The sequence below is a fragment of the Pogona vitticeps genome, chromosome 4, assembly GCF_051106095.1.
Source record: "Pogona vitticeps strain Pit_001003342236 chromosome 4, PviZW2.1, whole genome shotgun sequence".
NCBI lineage: Eukaryota > Metazoa > Chordata > Lepidosauria > Squamata > Agamidae > Pogona > Pogona vitticeps.
In genome coordinates, this window is record NC_135786.1 from 62,078,271 (window position 1) to 62,097,643 (window position 19,373).

Consider the following 19,373-nt stretch of genomic DNA (forward strand, 5'->3'; position numbering starts at 1 on the left):
ACCGAAAAACCTACAACAACCATCAGATCCCAGCCATGAAAGCCTTTGAGAATACTTCTGAATTCTCTCTATCAAGGACACCCAGGAAAGAGTTGCCATTAATTGATTTATTAGTACATAATTATTGTTATTAATGAACTTAGGCAGTGTGGGAGACATTCCTTCTTATCTCCATATTGTGGGAAATCTTTCACTATAAAGACAAGTAATGAGGAATTCAGGAAGCCATAACAAAGCTGCAAATAATTCAGTGGCAGGCATATTTCTAGCCTCTGTTCAGATGCAGAAATGAGGTTATACAATGAGAATTTTTCTACAAGTCTATGGCTGGAGAAGAATTTGAAACTGGATTAATGGGTGATAACTCTTGCTGTTAGATTCAAGTGAATCACAAGCCATGGACATGGTCATATTTCAAACCGAGGTTGATACTTTGACATGCTTACTTTCCTAATTCCAACATGGTATATGGTTTATATTATTTATGGAATAGTTATCATACTCTAGGTGTATGATTGATTTGCACGTAGCATTAGCATGACCTGTTAAAAGGCAAAAGGATATCTGGATTAAGTCCTGGCCCTCTTCCTAATTTTACCAGGTCATCTGTATGGTAACAGCATTACTCCTGGGAACACTGCAAATACAGCACCATTATGTAGGCACTCTTATAGGGTCAGATTTAACAGCAGTGCTGCTTTGTGATACTTTGATTTGTAAAAGATAAATAGAGCATCAAGATTCCCATTAATATAAAGTGGATGTTTATGCACTCTTTATCCTCTGTTTAAACACAAAGATCTAAGACATGTCTCCAAACACAAATAGTCCTATCCTTAGGAAGGTAAAAAGTATACTTAAAAAGATGAGCTGGGCCTCAGGTCTTTTAGAAAATGTCTAGGTTTCCAGACAAAAAAGGGACACAGTAGTTACAGGTTAGAACCTGGTAGATTGGTCTTATATAATCCATTATGGCAAGTAACACATAAAAGTAGGTGCTTTTGTTGTTTACTGGGTCCGTGCCACAGCATGTGACACTGTACTGTCGAAATAATCTAGGCCAGGTGTAACATTGTAAGTGTGGCTGCCGTTGGCTTTACTGTCCTAGAAATGATCATTTTCAGAGCACTGGTGCCAGAATGAGTCCTTGTGTTGTCTCAACACAGTTAGAACAGAAGTGGGAGCAGGAAACAGATTGTTAAAGTCCGCATGAACAGTAAATTATGGGCACTATTGTTTGAACAACTATTTACAGTCATGACCAAAAATATTGGCACCTTTGCAATTCTGTCAGAAAATGCAACCCTCCTCTCAGAAAATTGTTGCAGTTGCAAATGTTTTGGTATTCACATGTTCATTTCTTTGGTTTGCATTGGAACAACTCAAAAAAACAAAGAAAAGTCAGATCCAATACAATCCCACACAGAAACCCTGCAACTGGTTTTGCTCCTGTGCCTTAACAGCAGATTGATATGAAGACACTAAGGCGATATCTGTTTCAGCCACTTAATTCCAGCATGTCAGACTGCTAAGAAGTACAAAGACAGAGCCAATTCAATAATTCAGCATATTTACATGCTTTGCTTATTAATCTAATTTACACCACAGGGATTCAGATAGCAGGTAATAACTCAGTTGACAAATTGTATTTGTAGAATCTCTGTTAAACTCTTAGTACCTTTGTAATTAAAACACAAACAAATCGAAAAACCTTTTGAAGCATCCCTTTCATGATTTCATCAAGAGAAGGCATTATTTTGTGACCTTTGGATAGCTAGGACTGGTTTTGTGGGGAATCATAATTTTTTCCACACTGTAAAAATAGTTGGAAAATAGGCTTTTATTACTACCCTGAGTAGGTGAACACCATTTGGGTTTTCCTCCTTGGACAGTGTTTGAACTAATCTTGCTCTTAGAGGAGGTATAACTCCACCCATGGTAAAAGAAAAAAGAAAAAGAAAAAGAAAAAAAGGAAACCTCATGGAGGAAATAAATGTACAGGAAAGAGGAAAATGGAGGAAGAGAAGTTGTACAAGCCCATGAAACATGACCAATCCTTTAATTACAATTAAAAGCCTAAAACATGTGTGTACAAAGCGATTACACTTCTTGATCATGTGACCTTACCTTGCATCCCAGCCACAGTAACTGCACTTGTATATAAAGAACTTAAGCACACGATCCCTCTCCCAACAAACACCGAATTCACACTTACCTTCCCAGCTTCACTCTTCCACGTCCCCAGGCCAACAAGTGGCATCTTTTGGCCGGTGTGTAGTGAAACATAGTTGCACTCAGAAGGCATCTTTTCCTAAATCAAACACAATGATAATTATTTATTTAAATAACAACCACTATGCACATTGGCCTCGAACAGAACAGCAGCATAGAGCATCTCAATAACCCAGGAGGGAGGAAACGATGGAGCACCTTTAAGAACTATGAAACATACCTCTGCGAAACCTCATATTAAAAGTGGCAAAGGGCTTTCCCTCACAGCCTTAGGATTTGTTTCATATTAGAAAGAAAATAGTTCCCCAGCCCACAAGCAAATTAGGGCCATGGTCCATAGTAATAAAGCACAGAAACTAGCAACTAGGAAGGGGAAGACTTTTTCAATAACCCAGCTCAGGACAGGATTGCAAGCAAACATGGATTATAAGCAGTTCTTCTCCAAATTTGTTAATTTCTCCCCAAATGAGCACCACATACCCATTTCTTTCAAGACTACGAGGGGGAAAAAGCTTTTCTTAAGATGAAGCAAGACAACCAAACACGCAAAACAGAGATGGGACTCTGTACACTAATCAACATTATTGTTGCTAGATTTTTTATCAGTTCCTTTCTTATGACTTCCATAGCAGTTTGATATTAGTGGGTGATAATGTTGATCAAGGTGTTGTGATCAGCATGGCAAAAACCTAAGCCTGTGTTTTTTCTGGTTAATTGGTAGCCCTTGTTCACTGGAAGAAAGGAAAACTAATTTTTGTACCTTAAGATGTCACATTTATTTATGGGATCACAATACATTTAGCCTACAGGGTGGGGAGTGCTAGGGACACCGCTCAAGGAATTTTGTAGAGATTAGAAGAGTTTGCTAAAACTGAAAAAACAACACTGTGAACTATAGCTTAGAGAAGACACAAAGGATTAAATATGGTGGCCAAAATCCTTTTGTGCGACTTACGTCACTGTTGGGGAAATTACATCACTACAGGGGGAGAACACCATTCAATCCCTCACTGCACACAAGTCAGACAGATTTGTATATTATCCAGATTCCAAGTGGGGATCTTCAATTAGTGGCTGAGAAACTGCATAAGGAATCTCAGCAGGGATTCTAATGAGCAGGAACATGCCCCTGTGATTATGACATTTCCCCTACATCAACCTAAGTCACACAACAAGAATTTAGCTACCATTCTGTAACACCAGGCTGATACTTAGCTTGGAATCCGGTTAGATAATATTATGGCCCTGTGCATAGGTGAAGACATGTACACAGAACATGGACATGTTTGTGCTTGCTGCTTGCTGCCAGCATATCTTAACCATCAATCATCTTCCAAAAATCATGGGAAGCATATAGAACAATCTTAATCCATGCCAGGGTATGCAATAAATGCTATCTTCATAACAAGACAGATTTCAGAATAATCCCTATGCAACAAATCAAGATTTAAATTCACAAATTCCTGCTCATTATCCAAATTTTGCAGTATACAGCAGTTACCTAGCTTTTCCCCCTGCTGCTTCATGTCCATTTCCTGACACTTATATGCTCTTGCACACCTTACTGAAGTAAACACATGTTTTAAAACATTGTGTAACTGTGACCATAAGCTTATAAACAAAAAACAGATGAGATAGAAGTGCTCCTGATCAGCTGAAAGGCAAATCAAGGATAGGGATTCAGCATGTGCTGGATGGGGTTATACTCCCTCTGAAAACACAGGTGTGCAGCTTGAGAGTGCTCCTGGATTTGTCTCTTAGATTGGATGCCCGGATTTTGAAAATAGCCAGGACTGCTTTTGCACAGTTAAAACTAGTACTTCACCTCTGCCCATTCCTTGAGAGGTCTAATCTGTCCACGATGACACATGCCTTAACTATATTCCAGCTGGATTACTGTAACACAGTCTACATGGGGTTACCTTTGGAAACTATTTGGAAACTCCAGCAGGTACAAAATTATGCAGCCAGATTGGGGCTGGTTACAGGGCACATATAACTCCCATTACAGCATATAACTCCCAATTCACTGGCTGTTGATCCATTTCCAGGCACATTTCAAAGTGCTGGTTTTAACCTGTAAAGCTCTAAGGCTTGGGTCAAAGTTATCTAGAAGACCCATGATGCCCTTTAGAAGCTTATCCAGGTATTAAGATAATCAGGCTTTTCTCTCAGTCCCACCACCCTCACAGGTGCTTTTGATCAGGACATGGGAGAGGGCCTTCTCTGTTGCTGCTCCTAGACTCTGGAACTCTCTCCCACAGGAGGCTAGGCTGGACTCATCTCTGCTGTCCTTCCGCAAACAGATAACAAACTTTCTCTTGAGGCAAGCTTTCTTCTAAATGACTGGTTGACCAAGGGGATTTTTTAAAGGGAGCATTTTATTCTATGTTTTACTTCTGTTTTTAAATATTGTACTTCTTGTGGGTTTTAATGTGATATTTGTTTAATCCTTTCTAAATATCATAATAATTTATTATTTGGCTTTGAAGTTTTTTCTTTTAATATCATAATCTGCCTTGGCTACTTCAGGCGAAAGGTGGCAAATAAACGAACAAATATTCCATGATATCAATCCTGACATGGTCACCCTGGGTTTTCTTGGTAGAGAGTTCTCAGAAGTAGTTTACCATCCCCTTCCGAGGAGGGTGCCCTGGAACTGTGCAGCTGGCCCAAGACTATACAGGTTGGCTCTTCTGGGATACACAATGGGGAACTGAGCTCCCAGCCTCTGGTTCAACAACTAGATACCAAAACTATTGAGCTATTCAGTCAGCTTAGGGGGTGTATAACAAACCACACAGTAGAAAGAGTTCTGCTACCCTCCCCTTCCTAGAACTATAGCCTTTATGTATACTGTATGTTTTTCTTATACTATAGTAATTCCATGATAGGATATCAAACTTTCCCATATATCATAGTATTAAACTACAGTATGTTGCAAACATCAGGGCAAGTTACTACAAAGCATCGTTTTGAACTTTCTGCTGTAGTATATATTGTTTATTGTTGTTTAATCATATTCCCAATAGTGTATGCATAGGACCAAAAGTCATTAATTACTCTGTGAAAAGCATTTTTCATTATTATTTTACTTTTTGAATCATTTTCATCAACTTCCTGCAATGTGACAAAAATTTTGCTTTGTCAGCTACATTGTCAGAGGAAAGAATGCCTCAAGTGGTTTCAACTTTCAACCCTATCAACTTCCTCTGTTTTAGCTGAAATCAGCTATATGCCAGGACTGTTTCCCATTTTAAGTGCTACCTACAGCAGACAATTAGGATAAGAAGTATACTTTTACGGAATGATTTTTTAAAAATAGTTATTTCATATTGCCACTGGCAATGGTGCGGCTAAAAATATATATATTGTAAATAAATAAATATTGCCAGTGAAGAAAACTAAATTATGCTGCAGATTTAATGACTGTGTATAAATAAGCATGTTCCCATCATTGAACCATATCTAAGTTTTTCCCCACACTATATACAGTATACATATTATTTGATGTATATTTACAACTTCTCTGTCCACTAGACATAATGCAGACTCTAAGCTAAATATGCAGACTAAACATATATATGTTTAACCAAGGTAATTTTAGAAGAAGTAGCTGTGTTAGTCTGTGCAAGCATATCAGGCAAAATCCAAGGAAGCCAAAAAAACAAACAAAAAACAAAACGCATGTGGCACCTTAAAGACTATTATATTTTCATGTGAGCTTTTGTGGACAAGTCCACTTCATCAGACAGATGGGAAAAATGAGATACCAGATTAAATGCAAAATTCCTAATGCAAATTCATTTCATTGGTTCTAAGAGTCATGGGAGTGTGGTTACATTTCACATACAGTAATTTATGGCCTATGTTTGGTGTTGAGTTCTCAAGGTAAGTTACTCTACATTTAATAGTTCTTTCTTCCAAGTGTACAGTATTTGACCAGGTTTTGTAGCCTCATGCAGCACTCCCTTCCTTGCTTACCCAGAAATGTGCCACAAATTCAGTGCAGCTTACTCCAAGTAATTATTAATATGTTTATAGCACCAATCTCATCCTCATTCCTGGGGAAACTGCTTGAAACTGGAGCTAGTAAATCCTTACTTAGTATCATGAGTCTATTAGTATGCAAAGGCTTGAAATAACATTCAAAAACATCACTTTGCCACCAAGTTACATTTAGACACTATACTAACAAAGATACATAATAGAAGCAGGGTTGCTGGATGAAAACCACAACATGATTTCTGCTCCTTTTGACTCTTACTATGACAAGCTTGTTGTTATTACATGCTGTCAAGTCACCAGGGAGTTATGATGACCCTGTGAATAAGTGACCTACAAAATGTCCTGTCCTCAACAACCTGGCTGAGTTCTTATAAACTCAAGGCTGTGGTTTCCTTTGGAGTAAATCCATCTCAAACTTGGTCTTCTTTTCCTGCTGCCTTCACCTTTTCCCAGCAACATGCAAATCTGCAAAAATGTTCCCTTTTATACAAAAACTAACCACATAAAAACCCTGCTCTCTTTAGTGCCTGGATAATAAACAAGAAGAGAAAGCAATTAAAGGTGTATGTATAAATGAAACTAGTAAATACAATACTAGACTGAGATACACATTAATCTTGAATGTGAAACTTTTACCCAGAGGTAAATTGTCACACATACAGTAATCAGTAACCTGATCAATAGATACCAAGTGTTCATCTTGCTTCACCCAACACAGTCACAAGCCCAGTTCTGAGTGGATAATGGATCAGGGTTACTGCCATTCAAATGGAAAAAGCAGAAGCTGCTAATTATTGTATTTTAAAGACTGTACTATATTTGAATGTATGATTCAGTCTTGGCATAAGGACAATTATATGGTTCACAATCAGATCAAGGTAGATAGGTAATATGTAAATTATGTACTTTATGTAAATTATGTGTTGTAGCATTTTAACTGTGTGGACTGTCTGACACTAGAAAAAGCAAAGGCTGAGTCACACTGCCCTGAATTTTTCAATTCATGGGACAAGATTTTGTCAGCACAGGCTGGGCACAGTCACGAAGAGAATCCATAAACTTAAGTCTTCTATTAAGAAATTGTTCAAATAGTAGCTTGCAACAGCATGGTCTATCACAATCTTAGGCACACTGGTTTTCTATGCACACAAAGGAAGAGTGGAAGCGTCATCATAAAGTGAAAAGAAAGTAAATGGATCTTGAGACAACTTTCTAAAGACAAAAACAGAAGGTAAGAGTAATGTAGCAGTGCAGTCCTAAAAACATTACAGTATGTCAGTTACAGTACCATGCTTCAATACTATGAACAAGCAAAGTTCATAAACTGCAAGTCCATGTACAGGTGGGGGGCACTGTTCATTTCCAGATGCTGTTAGACTGCAGCTTCCATAAGGCTAGCCAACTCAACCAATGACGGGGGAACATGGAAGTCATAATCCAAAAAAGTTATCAGAGCCACAGTTGCTTACTATCTTTACAGAACTATCCCAACCATTTTTACCAAAAAGAAATGCTAGTTGCTTTTAGATAGGCATTCTTCTAGTCAATATATACAGTATTTGGGATTACAACAGTGCAGGCTTCACTTATAACTTATAAAAGCTGATGTGGCTTCTGAATAAAGGCACCTCATGAGTAATATGTTTCAAAACAGTAATCATGTTAATCTCTTCCAGCATGTACAACAATACCAAAACAAAAATATTTTGACACATTAAAGACATATTCTGACATGAGTCTGAGGAAGGGCACTATAATCCATGGAAACTCACACTAAACTAAACCTATTATTAAGTTACCACAGTAATTTTAGTTTGTTTTGTTATGAATACTAACAAATGAATAAAACTTGGATTAATTTAGTGTTCTTCATGCTTCTTATCAAAATTTCAGTTTAATACTATTATGGTAACTGTAAGCTGAACAAATAACAGAATAACATGACTTGCTCATGGAAATCTTTAGAGAACTCCTTAATATCTGAAATTGTTAAACCACAGTCCAAGTATACTTATCCTTTACCACCATGTTTGTTGGAATTACATAAAGTAATTCATGAGGAATGTGTGGGTGCTGGTGAAGCAACAGCCATTTTGCCCCACAAGCAAATGGTGTAAAAGATGCACTCTGCATTTTATAAGGCAAAGAATTCCACACATTGCCATGCATTAATTTCGAAATCAAAAAGTGAGTTATACTCTAAAGGCAGTACAAAAACGCCTTTTTCCTCAGTTATGTTTTGCTGATTCATACATTCCCAGTATCACCACCAGTACAATCAGTGGTAGTCAGTAACAGATCAAAAGCATTATTACAAAAATAGATTTTTTTACTCCTAAGTGATCACCTGTTTTGTGAAAGAAAGCGCCAAGTACTATGTACTGAAGGCTTATACCAGCTTTCTGCCCGTCATAGGTCTCTCTGGAACCAGAGACATGTGATTGCTCAAGTAAGTCCATCGCTTTCAGTGGGGCTTACTTCCAAGTAAATGCACGTATCGTAACTTACGGGCACTTGCATGCAGAGACGCCCCATTGAGGCTTACTTTCAAGTAACCTAATTGAGCCTCGCTCTGCATATATGAAATCATATACTGTATAATTGCCAGTACTGATTAATTCAATCGAGGGTTCCCCATTAAGTGGGCTCGAAAACCTGCTTCCCCTCGCCCATCACGTTCCCCAAAAGAGAGAGAGAGAGAAAAGCAAAGAAGCTTGGCACATCCCCGCAAGAAGCCGCGATTCCGTTTTTTCTTTCAATATATACCTCTCACGCCCAGGTGATACACAAAGGGACTGACGCAAATCAAGTCAAAGGAGGAGATTATCTAACCATCGGATCACTCACCTCTCCCTCGGACTCTCTTTGCTCTCAGGAGAATGCAAAAGAGACGGACGATTCCCGGGCCCCTACATTTAATGTTTCCGTTTCCGGGTTTGAAATTTAACCGTTCCTCAGCCATTCTCTGTGAAGTGAAGTGAAGAACAGATTTCAGGAAGTAGATTTGGTGGACAGAGTGCCTGAAGAATGGAGGCTCCTAAAATTGTACAGAAGGCAGCAACAATAACCATCCCAAAGAAAAGGAAATGCAAGAAAGCAAAGTGGCTTACAAATAGGAGAGAAGAGAAGGGAAACAGAATGCAAACAGAGATAGTGAAAGTTACAAGTGTATTGAGCACAGACTTCCAAAGAATATCAAGGAGAGACAAGAGGGCCTTCTTAAATGAACAGTGCAAAGAAATAGAGGAAAATAATAGAAAGGGAAAAACCAGAGATCTGTTCAAGAAAATTGGAGATATTAAAGGAACATTTTGTGCAAAGATGGACATGAAAAAGGACAAAAAGGGTAGGGGTGGCAAGAAGAGGTGGCAAGAATACACAGAGGAATACAGTAATACTAGAAAGGTCTGGATGTCTCGGACAAGCCAGATAGTGTAGTTGCTGACCTTGAGCCAGACATCCTGGAGAGTGAAGTCAAGTGGGCCTTAGAAAGCCTGGCTAACAACAAGGCCAGTGGAAGTGGTGGCATACTGTATCAGTTGAACTACAGTCGTGCCCCGCTTTACGATTGCCCCGCATTACGACGAAACTGCATTACAATGACGTTTTTGTGATCGCTTTTGCGATCGCAAAATGATGGTCTGAATAGGGTTTTTTCGCTTTGCGACGATCGGTTCCCTGCTTCGGGAACTGATTCTTTGTAAAACGATGATTTTCGGACAGCTGATCAGCAGTTTCAAAATGGCCACCGGATAAATAAAATGGTTCCCCGCTGTTTTGTGGGACAGATTCCTCGCTGCACAGGCACCGAAGATGGCCGCCCTATGGAGTTTCCAGCCCATTGGAACGCATTGAAGGGGTTTCAATTGGCTTTTTATTTTTGCATTACAATCTTTTCGTTCTACAGCGATTTTGCTGGAACGAATTAACGTCATAATGTGAGGCACGACTGTACTTAAAATCTTAAAAGATGACACTGTTAAGGTGCTACACTCCATATGCCAGCAAATTTGGAAAACTCAGCAGTGGCCAGAGGACTGGAAAAGATCAGTCTACATCCCAATCCCAAATAATGCTCCAACTACCGTACAATTTCACTCATTTCACACGCTAGCAAGGTTATGCTCAAAATCCTACAAGGTCAGCTTCAGCGGTATGTGAATCAAGAACTCCCAGAAGTACAAGCTGGATTTCGAAGGGGCAGAGGAACTAGAGACCAAATTACTAACATGCGCTGGATTATGGAGAAAGCCAGAGAGTTCCAGAAAAACATCTACTTCTGCTTCATTGACTAAACAAAAGCCTTTGACTGTGTGGAACGCAGCAAACTATGGCAAGTACTTAAAGAAATGGGAGTGCCTGACCACCTTATCCATCTCCTGAGAAACATGTACATGGGACAGGAAGCAAAAATTAGAACTGGATATAGAACAACTGATTGGTTCAAAATTGGCAAAGTACAGTAGTATGACAAGGCTGTATATTGTCTCCCTGCTTATTTAACTTATATGCAGAATACATCATGAGATAGGCTGGACTGGACTAATCCCAACCAGAATTAAGATTGCCAGAAGAAATATCAACAACTTCAGATATGCAAATGATTCCACTCCTATGGCAGAACGTGAGGAGGAATTAAAGAACCTCTTAATGAGGGTGAAAGAGAGCACAAAAATGGCCTGAAGCTGAACATCAAAAAAAATTAAGATCATGGCCACTGGTCCCATCACCTCCTGGCAAATAGAAGGGGAAGATATGGAGGCAGTGATAGATTTTACTTTCATGGTCTCCGTGATCACTGCAGATTGTAACAGCAGCCCCGAAATTAAAAGACTCCTGCTTCTTCGATGGGAAGCAATGACAAACCTAGACAGCATCTTAAAAAGTGGAGACACCATCTTGCCGACAAAGGTGTGCATAGTCAAAGCTATGGTTTTTCTGGTAGCAATGTATAGAAGTGAGAGCTGGACCATAAAGAAGGCTGACCGCCGAAGAATTGATGCTTTTGAATTGTGGTGCTGGAGGAGAGTCCCCTGGACTGCAAGGAGAACAAACCTATTCATTCTGAAGGAAATCAACCCTGAGTTCTCACTGGGATGACAGATCCTGAAGCTGAGGTTTCAATACTTTGGCCATAACATGAGAAGAGAAATCCCCCTGGAAAAGACTCTGATGCTGGGAAAGAATGAAGGCAAGAGGCGAAGAGGACGACAGAGGACGAGATGGTTGGACAGTGTCATCAAAGCTACCAACATGAATTTGACCAAACTCCAGGAGGCAGTGGAAGGCAGGAGGGCCTGGTGTGCTCTCATCCATGGGGTCACGAAGAGTTGGACATGACTTAATGACTAAACAATAGTAACAGCCATTCTCATGTCCCTGTCCACGTAGGCACGGGGAGTTTATTGTCACTGTCGCCTTTTACAACGCGTTCAGTGGAAAGAACATTTTTTATTACGATTTCATAGAAGCATTTCTTGAAGGAAGTTTGCGTTTTCTTTTGTGCTTAGTATAATTTACATAAGACAGGCAAAATTGGTTTTGAACCGCAGAGTTCCTCAATTTAACAATGTCAGTCAGAGGCTTGAAGCCATGTAGCCTGGAAAGTTTTATAAACTTATGTTTATCATTGTCTATGAGGATTTATTTTTACATTAAACTTAAAAATTACCTCTTGCAGATTATTGCAAAAGAGCATTGTGCATGTCCCCGCCTTTTTGCTGCATATATTTGTAAAATAAATTAAACATCCAGTGATAGTATAGACGACGTAGAAAATATTTTATTGAAGACATTTCACTCCACGGACCTGTAGCAAGAAGCTATGATTGGCTGTGGCTTCTTGACAACAGATACCATATGCACATGGAGCAAAAGTATTGCACAACTTACACATATGTGGCCATCATTTATTGACTGTCACGGCAGCTCAAGTCCACTACTTTTGTAAAGCTTAGGGAGGTTTCAAAAGTTTTTTTATTGCTATAACTTTAAAAGACTATAAAATATCACAAAGCATTCCTTGTTTAACACTTCATAAATAATTTCTTTGCAGATTGTGTATTGGATATCATAAGCAGTCATACATTGGGTGTGTCATTACAAGGGAACACTCGAAAAGACAATGCTAGGAAAAGATGAAAGCAGCAGGAAAAGACCTAATATAAGTGACTCAGTAACAGAAGCCATGGCCTTTAGGTTGCAAGACCTAAGCAGGTCTGTTTGATAGGATCTTATAGAGATAATTAATTCATTGGGTTGCCATAAGTCTGAAACAACTTTGATGGCATCAAATAAATCAGGTGTCTGTAATGAGGTAATAGCCTCATCTATTGCTAGGAATTTGTAATGTTTACAACCAGTGTTAATAAAGCAGTTGTCATTTTCTACACCCAGTTTCAGTTTGATCCTCCTGGCCCTGCCCAGCAATACTGTGCATATGTATCAGAAGTAGGAACAAGGTTCTCCATGCACCATAGGAAAGGGGGTTGTCTATAAAGGCTTATTCTATAGTAAATCTGTCAGTCCTAAAAATATAACGCAATCCTTAATTGAACAGAGTAGCACAATTCCTCTGCCATGAAAACTGTATTATAGGGATTGTCAGTGGTAGCAGCTGGAGGGGACAACAAACTCTTCAAGTGCAACATTTCAGTCCACAACAAATGAACTGCAGCTATTCGCTTACATGAAAAAATATGAAAAAGAAAAACAATATGGTCATTGTACAAAATTGAAACAGAGGGCTGTCAATACCTTTACAGAACTAAAATCTTAGAAAAGGTGATATTTAACATCCATCAGGATTCTTCTTCAGACTGGGCATTTCAGAGCTTGAGGCTGTTGGGAGAGAAAAGTTCTATATCTAGCTGTTTTATTTTCAATCCCCTTTTTAATGATACCTAGCATGGAATTCGCCTTCTTCACTGCCGCCACACACTAGATTGACACTTTCATCAAGCTGCCCACCAGTACACCAAGATCTCTAAAGGAATGAAATAAATAAATGTGTTCTACATCAAATCAGGCCTCAATTATCCATAAACACAAAAATGGCAAAGCTGAGACTATTATGCTTTGGGCAAACCATGGGAAAACAAGGATAGGATAGGATAGGATAATAATGCTGGGGAAAGTTGAAGGCAACATAAAAAAGACAAAATAGGCAAGACATGGCTTGACGCTAAAAAGGATGCCATTGCCTTGGGTTTGTAAGAACTGAGCAAGGTTGTTGATAACGGGACATTCTGGAAGCATTTATAGACAGTTTTGGCAAAAGTCAGAAGCAATTTGGCATACATCAACCACCCCTCTATCTCTGGCCTTGCATTTGGTAACCATGCGAAAGACATATAGATGTACACTGACAGAGCATCTGCCCACAGAGGGCAATCCTGATTTGCATAGCATTTCTTACGTGAGGAAGCTGTTCAGGAAAATTTCATGTGGTATAAAACACAATGTTGGTAGGACACTACAGTGCTGTGTATTAGGGGAACACCAGATATTTTCTTTCAGTTTGGGGGAGAGGGTTCAAGTGAATGCCTTTATGAGAAAGAGATGGAACCTAGCATCTGATTATAGCTAACACCACACCTATTACTATGATTGGTGGAATATTGTGTATATATGCAAGGATGCTGTCGTGGTGGTGGTGGGAAGGATCCCTGTCAATGGAGACCAGGCCTAGTATTTACTCCACAGATCCACATCTGTCTTCCTACCTACATGCTGTTTTTTGGTCACACTGCATTCTGACAGAACACTGGGATTTATTGTCACAATTGTTTCGAAGACCAAATACAGTAAGTCACATTCCAAAATAATCATTTTTCCATGTTTCAATCTATGTCTAAATCAGATTAAACAGATGTACATCAGTAGTCCACATACATGAGGGATAGCTTCTGTAAGGATTTGATCCCACCTGTTTTTTTAACATACATCTAGAGAGCAAATGCACAGCTTGAAAAAAATCTGTGCAGTTGAAGATGAAAACATACAGTTGGGCAGAAAGAGAAAACAATTAGACAACCTACGAATAACAAGAGGCAGTGTCATGTAACACAGTTCATATAATGCTTGGTTTCCATGTGAAATCAAACTGCTGAACGATTATATTCTCAAAAGCCTATAAAATAACTTCCTCTTCTTTACCTCGATTAATACTGAATGTGTGCAAGCTCTACTGACTGTGGGTGTAACAGAAGATTTGTTTGTGGTTGGGGGAGGAGTCTGACAGTGCATCTGCATAGCCGGAAAATTTGTTTTAAAACAAATCTGTTCCTGACACTCTCTGATGGCTGTGTGGTAGGGATGGAAGAGAGACTTTAGTAAGTAACTGCTCCCAGGTTCCAGAACCCTTTCCTAAAGGAATTGCCCACATACCCCCCATCAACTTCGCTTCTGCCAGAAGACAATGACTACTTTGTTCAGACAGACTTTGGCTGAATTGTTCTTGAGAGGATTTTCCACTGGTTCCTTTAACAAGGAAGTAATCTTCTTTGGGCCATTTGTCAGCTTCAGTACATGATGCATTTACACAAAGAAAGGAAGGGTATATAGACATTCTAAATAAAAAAAAAACAGAAAGTGTAGCAGCTGCCTATAGTTTCAAACATGGCAGTTCTTCAGTTCCTTTTCTGTAGGAATTTCTTCAGTGATATATGAAGACTGCCTTGTAGTTTCATAAATTTGTATATGTGTCCTAAATGGACTTATTCTGGTCTTTGTTGTTGAGCAATATATTCCTGTAGGTAGGGACGTGGTGGCGCTGCGGGCTAAACCGCAGAAGCTTGTGCTGCAGGGTCAGAAGACCAAGCAGTCGTAAGATCGAATCCACGCGACGGAGTGAGTGCCCATTGCTTGTCCCAGCTCCTGCCAACCTAGCAGATTGAAAGCATGCAAATGCAAGTAGATAAATAGGGACCACCTCAGTGGGAAGGTAACAGCGTTCCGTGTCTAAGTCACACTGGCCATGTGACCACGGAAGATTGTCTTCGGATAAAACGCTGGCTCTATGGCTTGGAAACGGGGATGAGCACCGCCCCCTAGAGTCGAACACGACTGGACAAAAATTGTCAAGGGCAACCTTTACCTTTACCTAATATACTCCTGCTTGCTTTATGCTCAAATAAATTTTTCAGACATATGTAAAAGAAAGGTAAACATAAACCCAAAGGTAACTAGGCAACATAATCCACAAAAAAAAATTATATTTGTAAAAAAAAATGTATTTAGAGAGCTAAATCAAATTGTTAGTTTCAACTAGAGCAGACTAAGGGCTTGGCAAGATGGTTCAACTGGAGGGGGCTCGAGTGGGCTAAACAGGACCACTTATGGTCAGGAAGACATTCTATATGCTGTTTGATGCTATCCTTGCATCCACATAGCATATATACAGTATACTGGGATACTGTACCTCAAGTGACCACATCTCCCTTTATGAGCCTGCTTGGGTCTTACGGTCATCAGGAGAGGTCTTTCTATCAGCTCTACTACCTTCACATGCACATTGGTTAGGACATGGGAGAGGGCCCTTTCTGCTGCTGCTCTCAGACTCTGGAACACTCTCCCACAGGAGGTTGGTTGGCCCCCTTTTTGCTGTCCTTCTGCAAGCAGGCAAAGACCTTTCTCTTCAGGCAGGCTTTCCCTTAGTGACTGGCTGCCTGAGCAGGGGTTTTAAACGGATTGTTTTGCCTTACTGCTATGAATGTGGTTTTGGGGTTTTTTGTGTGAGTGTGTGTGTGTGTGTGTGTGTGTGTGTGTGTGTGTGTGTGTGCGTGCGTGCGTGCGTGCGTGCGTGCGTGCGTATATGTGTGTTCCTTTTTAGTATTTGTATACTCACTGTTGTTTGCTTTAAGATTGTCTTTTAATGATGCAATCCACCTTAGGTCCTTTTAAGGAGAAAGGTGGGGTAAAATTATTTTAAATAAATAATAAATTTGGCCCACCCTACTTAAGAAAACCAGAAAAACAAACCAAAATAGCCCCCTCAGCACTGCCCTAATAGGCTTTTTTAATAGAAAATGTTGCCTTTTCTCCCTTGCCTCTCCATTGAGGACCAAATAAAGCTTTTAATTTCCCATTACCTTCTTAATTCACTTAATGATATTGAGAAACTTAAAGTGGAAGGGAAGTTTAAGGTCGCAAGCTCCACTTGGGTTCCATTCCAGCGATCACAGGTGCTGGAAACAAATCAAAACAGAGCAATCCTACCCACACCTAAAAAGTGGGCACCCACTCAAAGGCAGTGCCAGGAGGAGGCAGGGCAGAGAAGCTGGGGTGCTGTTTCTGAGTGGGAGCCTACCGGGAAGCAGGGCTTCAAACCATGGAACACCTGTTGCCCATTTCTAATTTTAAAGCCTTGGTTTAAATAAAACTATTGTTTAACATGTTCAGTGCTGTAATTCTAACTGAAAACTGTTGTCTCAAAAAGGGTTCCAAAGCAATTTACCTGGATTCTAAACTATTTAAAATATAGCAGGTATTATTAATTGCAATTAGAGATGGGGTATTCATATTCGTATACAAATACCCCCATGCAGTTGGAGTTAATGAGGGCTGGACTGTCCACTCACATGTCCACCACTGCTGCTCATCCTTCCAGTTGCTCGTGAGCACTGTTCTCTTCCCAGTTGACTAGCCAATCCTGGCAGAGGGAGGGACGACGTGTCTCTCTGAAAAGCTGCTTAGTGACTAGCCAAGCGATGCTCCAGGGCAATTGGAAGGAAGAGCGGGGCGGGATCCTTGCTAACTCAAGCTGAATGGGGATATTCATATACGAATACAAATACTGTAACCTTATCTTCAACTCTAATACTGTAGTTTAAAACAAATCCCCAGATCTTTGTTGATATTCAGTAGCCATCATCACCACAAACAAATGGTAGTATGCAGTTTAATAATATATAGCTGTATCAGATGTCCTACAGCTGATCTAGGACTGGCCCTTTCACTAACAGAATAAGGTTTTCATTTGTTATTCTCCCTTAGGCAGCAAAATATCATGAGCCAACCATAGTATTTAGAAAAACTCTTTGATTTCTGCCTTGCCATAAACAAGGAGGCTTTAGCTCTTCATATGTTGGTCAATGTTTTCCAACGTTTTATACTGGCCCCAATCCTACAGATGTATTCATTTACTTAATTTAATTTAATTTAATTTAATTTGCCAATGTACCATCTCATTTCATAAGATCACAGGGAGAGGTGCAAAAACAATGCTTGCAATCCTGTTGTGCAACTTCAGCTGTGGCTGTTATTTGGGAATTAGAAGTTTCCAACTCCCTTATTTCTGATTCCAAGGTTTCCTTAGGATCTCTTTCATCCTGGGGAAAACTTTGGGGGGTTTCTTGGAGACCAAAATGAAGAAGGGCAAAGGCTAATAGAGTTTTATCAAGGGGACAAGGTGGACATCACAAACTCTCTTTTCCAATAACACAAGAGGCAACTCTACACATGGACATCACTAGATGGGCAATATTGAAATCAGATTGATGATATTCTCTGCAGCCAAAAATGGAGAAGCTCTATACAATCAGCAAAAACAAGACCTGCAGCTGATCATCAGCTTCTCATAGCAAAACTCAAGCTTAAGCTGAAGAAAGGAGGAAAAACCACTGGGCTAGTCAAGTATAATAAACCAAATCCCTTATGAATACACAATGGAAGTGAAGAACAGATTTAAGGAACTCGATTTGGTGGACAGAGCACCTGAAGAACTATGGATCGAGGCTCGTAACATTGTACAGGAGGCAGCAACAAAAACCATCCCAAAGAAAAGGAAATGCAAGAAAGCAAAGTGGCTGTCCAACGAGGCCTTACAAATAGCAGAGATGGGAAGGGAAAAAAAATGCAAGGGAGATAGTGGAGGGGGGGGAGTTACAGAAGGGGGAAAGTTACAGAAAATTGAAAGCAGACTTCCAAAGAATAGCAAGGAGAGACAAGAGGGCCTTCTTAAATGAACAGTGCAAAGAAATAGAGGAAAATAATAGAAAGGGCAGAGGAACTCGAGACCAAATTGCTAGCATGTGCTGGATTATGGAAAAAGCCAGAGAGTTCCAGAAAAACATCTACTTCTGCTTCACTGACTACGCAAAAGCTTTTAATTGTGTGGACCACAGCAAACTATGGCAAGAGACCTTCGGGTAGTGTGGGCGGCATATAAGTTAAATAAATAAATAAATAAATGGGAGTGCTTGACTACCTTATCTATCTCCTGAGAAATCTATATGTGGGTCAGGAAGCAACAGTTAGAACTGGATATGGAACAACTGATTGGTTCAAAATTGGGAAAGGAGTATGACAAGGTTGTATATCGTCCCTGTATTTTGAAAGAAATCAACCCTGAGTTCTCATTGGAAGGACAGATCCTGAAGCTGAAGCTCCAATACTCTGTCCATCTCATGAGAAGAGAAGACTCCCTGGAAAAGACCCTGATGTTGGGAAAGTGTGAAGGCAAGAGGAGAAGGGGACGACAGAGGATAAGATGGTTGGACAGTGTCACTGAACCTACCAACATGAATTTTACCCAACTCCGGGAGGCAGTGGAAGACCAGACGGCCTGGTGTCCTCTGGTCCATGGGGTCATAAAGGGTCGGACATGACTTAATGACTAAACAACAACAAATAGGGTGATGACTATTTTAGATTAGCTTTGTGATTATTAATTTAGATTACGCAAGTACATGGAAAATGAGGCTGTGAATGGCTACTAAACCATGATGATCATGTGCCACTTCCAGGCTTATAGACAACATGGTTCTGTACACCAGCTGAACACACATTGTCCTCAAGTCCCTTGTTGATTTTCTTTTTCTTCAGAAGCCTCTCTGGCCACTGTGACATACAGGACTAGACAACCTTTTAGTCTGATCCAGTCTGATTCTGTTCCTGCAGATATTCTAATCTAAAAAAGCCAGCAGAAACCAGCTTCTGTACACAGCAGCCACACATGATCAGGTGCTCTCTAAATGTTATAGACTAAAACGCCCTGAATTCCTGTTTGGGGCAAGTAAGAACTGAAAATCAAAACATCTGGAAGGCAAAATTTGGAGAAAACTTGTGTATAAGCAATTCACAAAATGTTTCTCTAACATAATGACTGTGACATTTTTGGTAACATTACTGAG

At 39.8% G+C, this 19,373-nt stretch overlaps 1 protein-coding gene across 3 annotated transcripts in view; it reads right to left on the reverse strand.

Moving 5' to 3' along the window:
• The window catches only part of AKR1A1 (aldo-keto reductase family 1 member A1), a 52,982-nt gene that overhangs the window by 32,565 nt on the left and 1,044 nt on the right, over window positions 1-19,373 (reverse strand). Inside the window, exons 1-2 of one of the 3 annotated variants that reach the window (XM_020783287.3) lie at window positions 9,088-9,205; window positions 2,216-2,311 (exon numbers count right to left, since the gene is read on the reverse strand). In XM_020783287.3, the coding sequence (XP_020638946.3) occupies window positions 2,216-2,305 (90 nt within the window). In that variant the 5' untranslated portion in view covers window positions 2,306-2,311; window positions 9,088-9,205. Of the gene's footprint in view, window positions 1-2,215; window positions 2,312-9,006; window positions 9,206-19,373 lie in introns of those variants that run through there. The other 2 variants (XM_020783288.3, XM_078392833.1) reach the window with 2 other exon arrangements.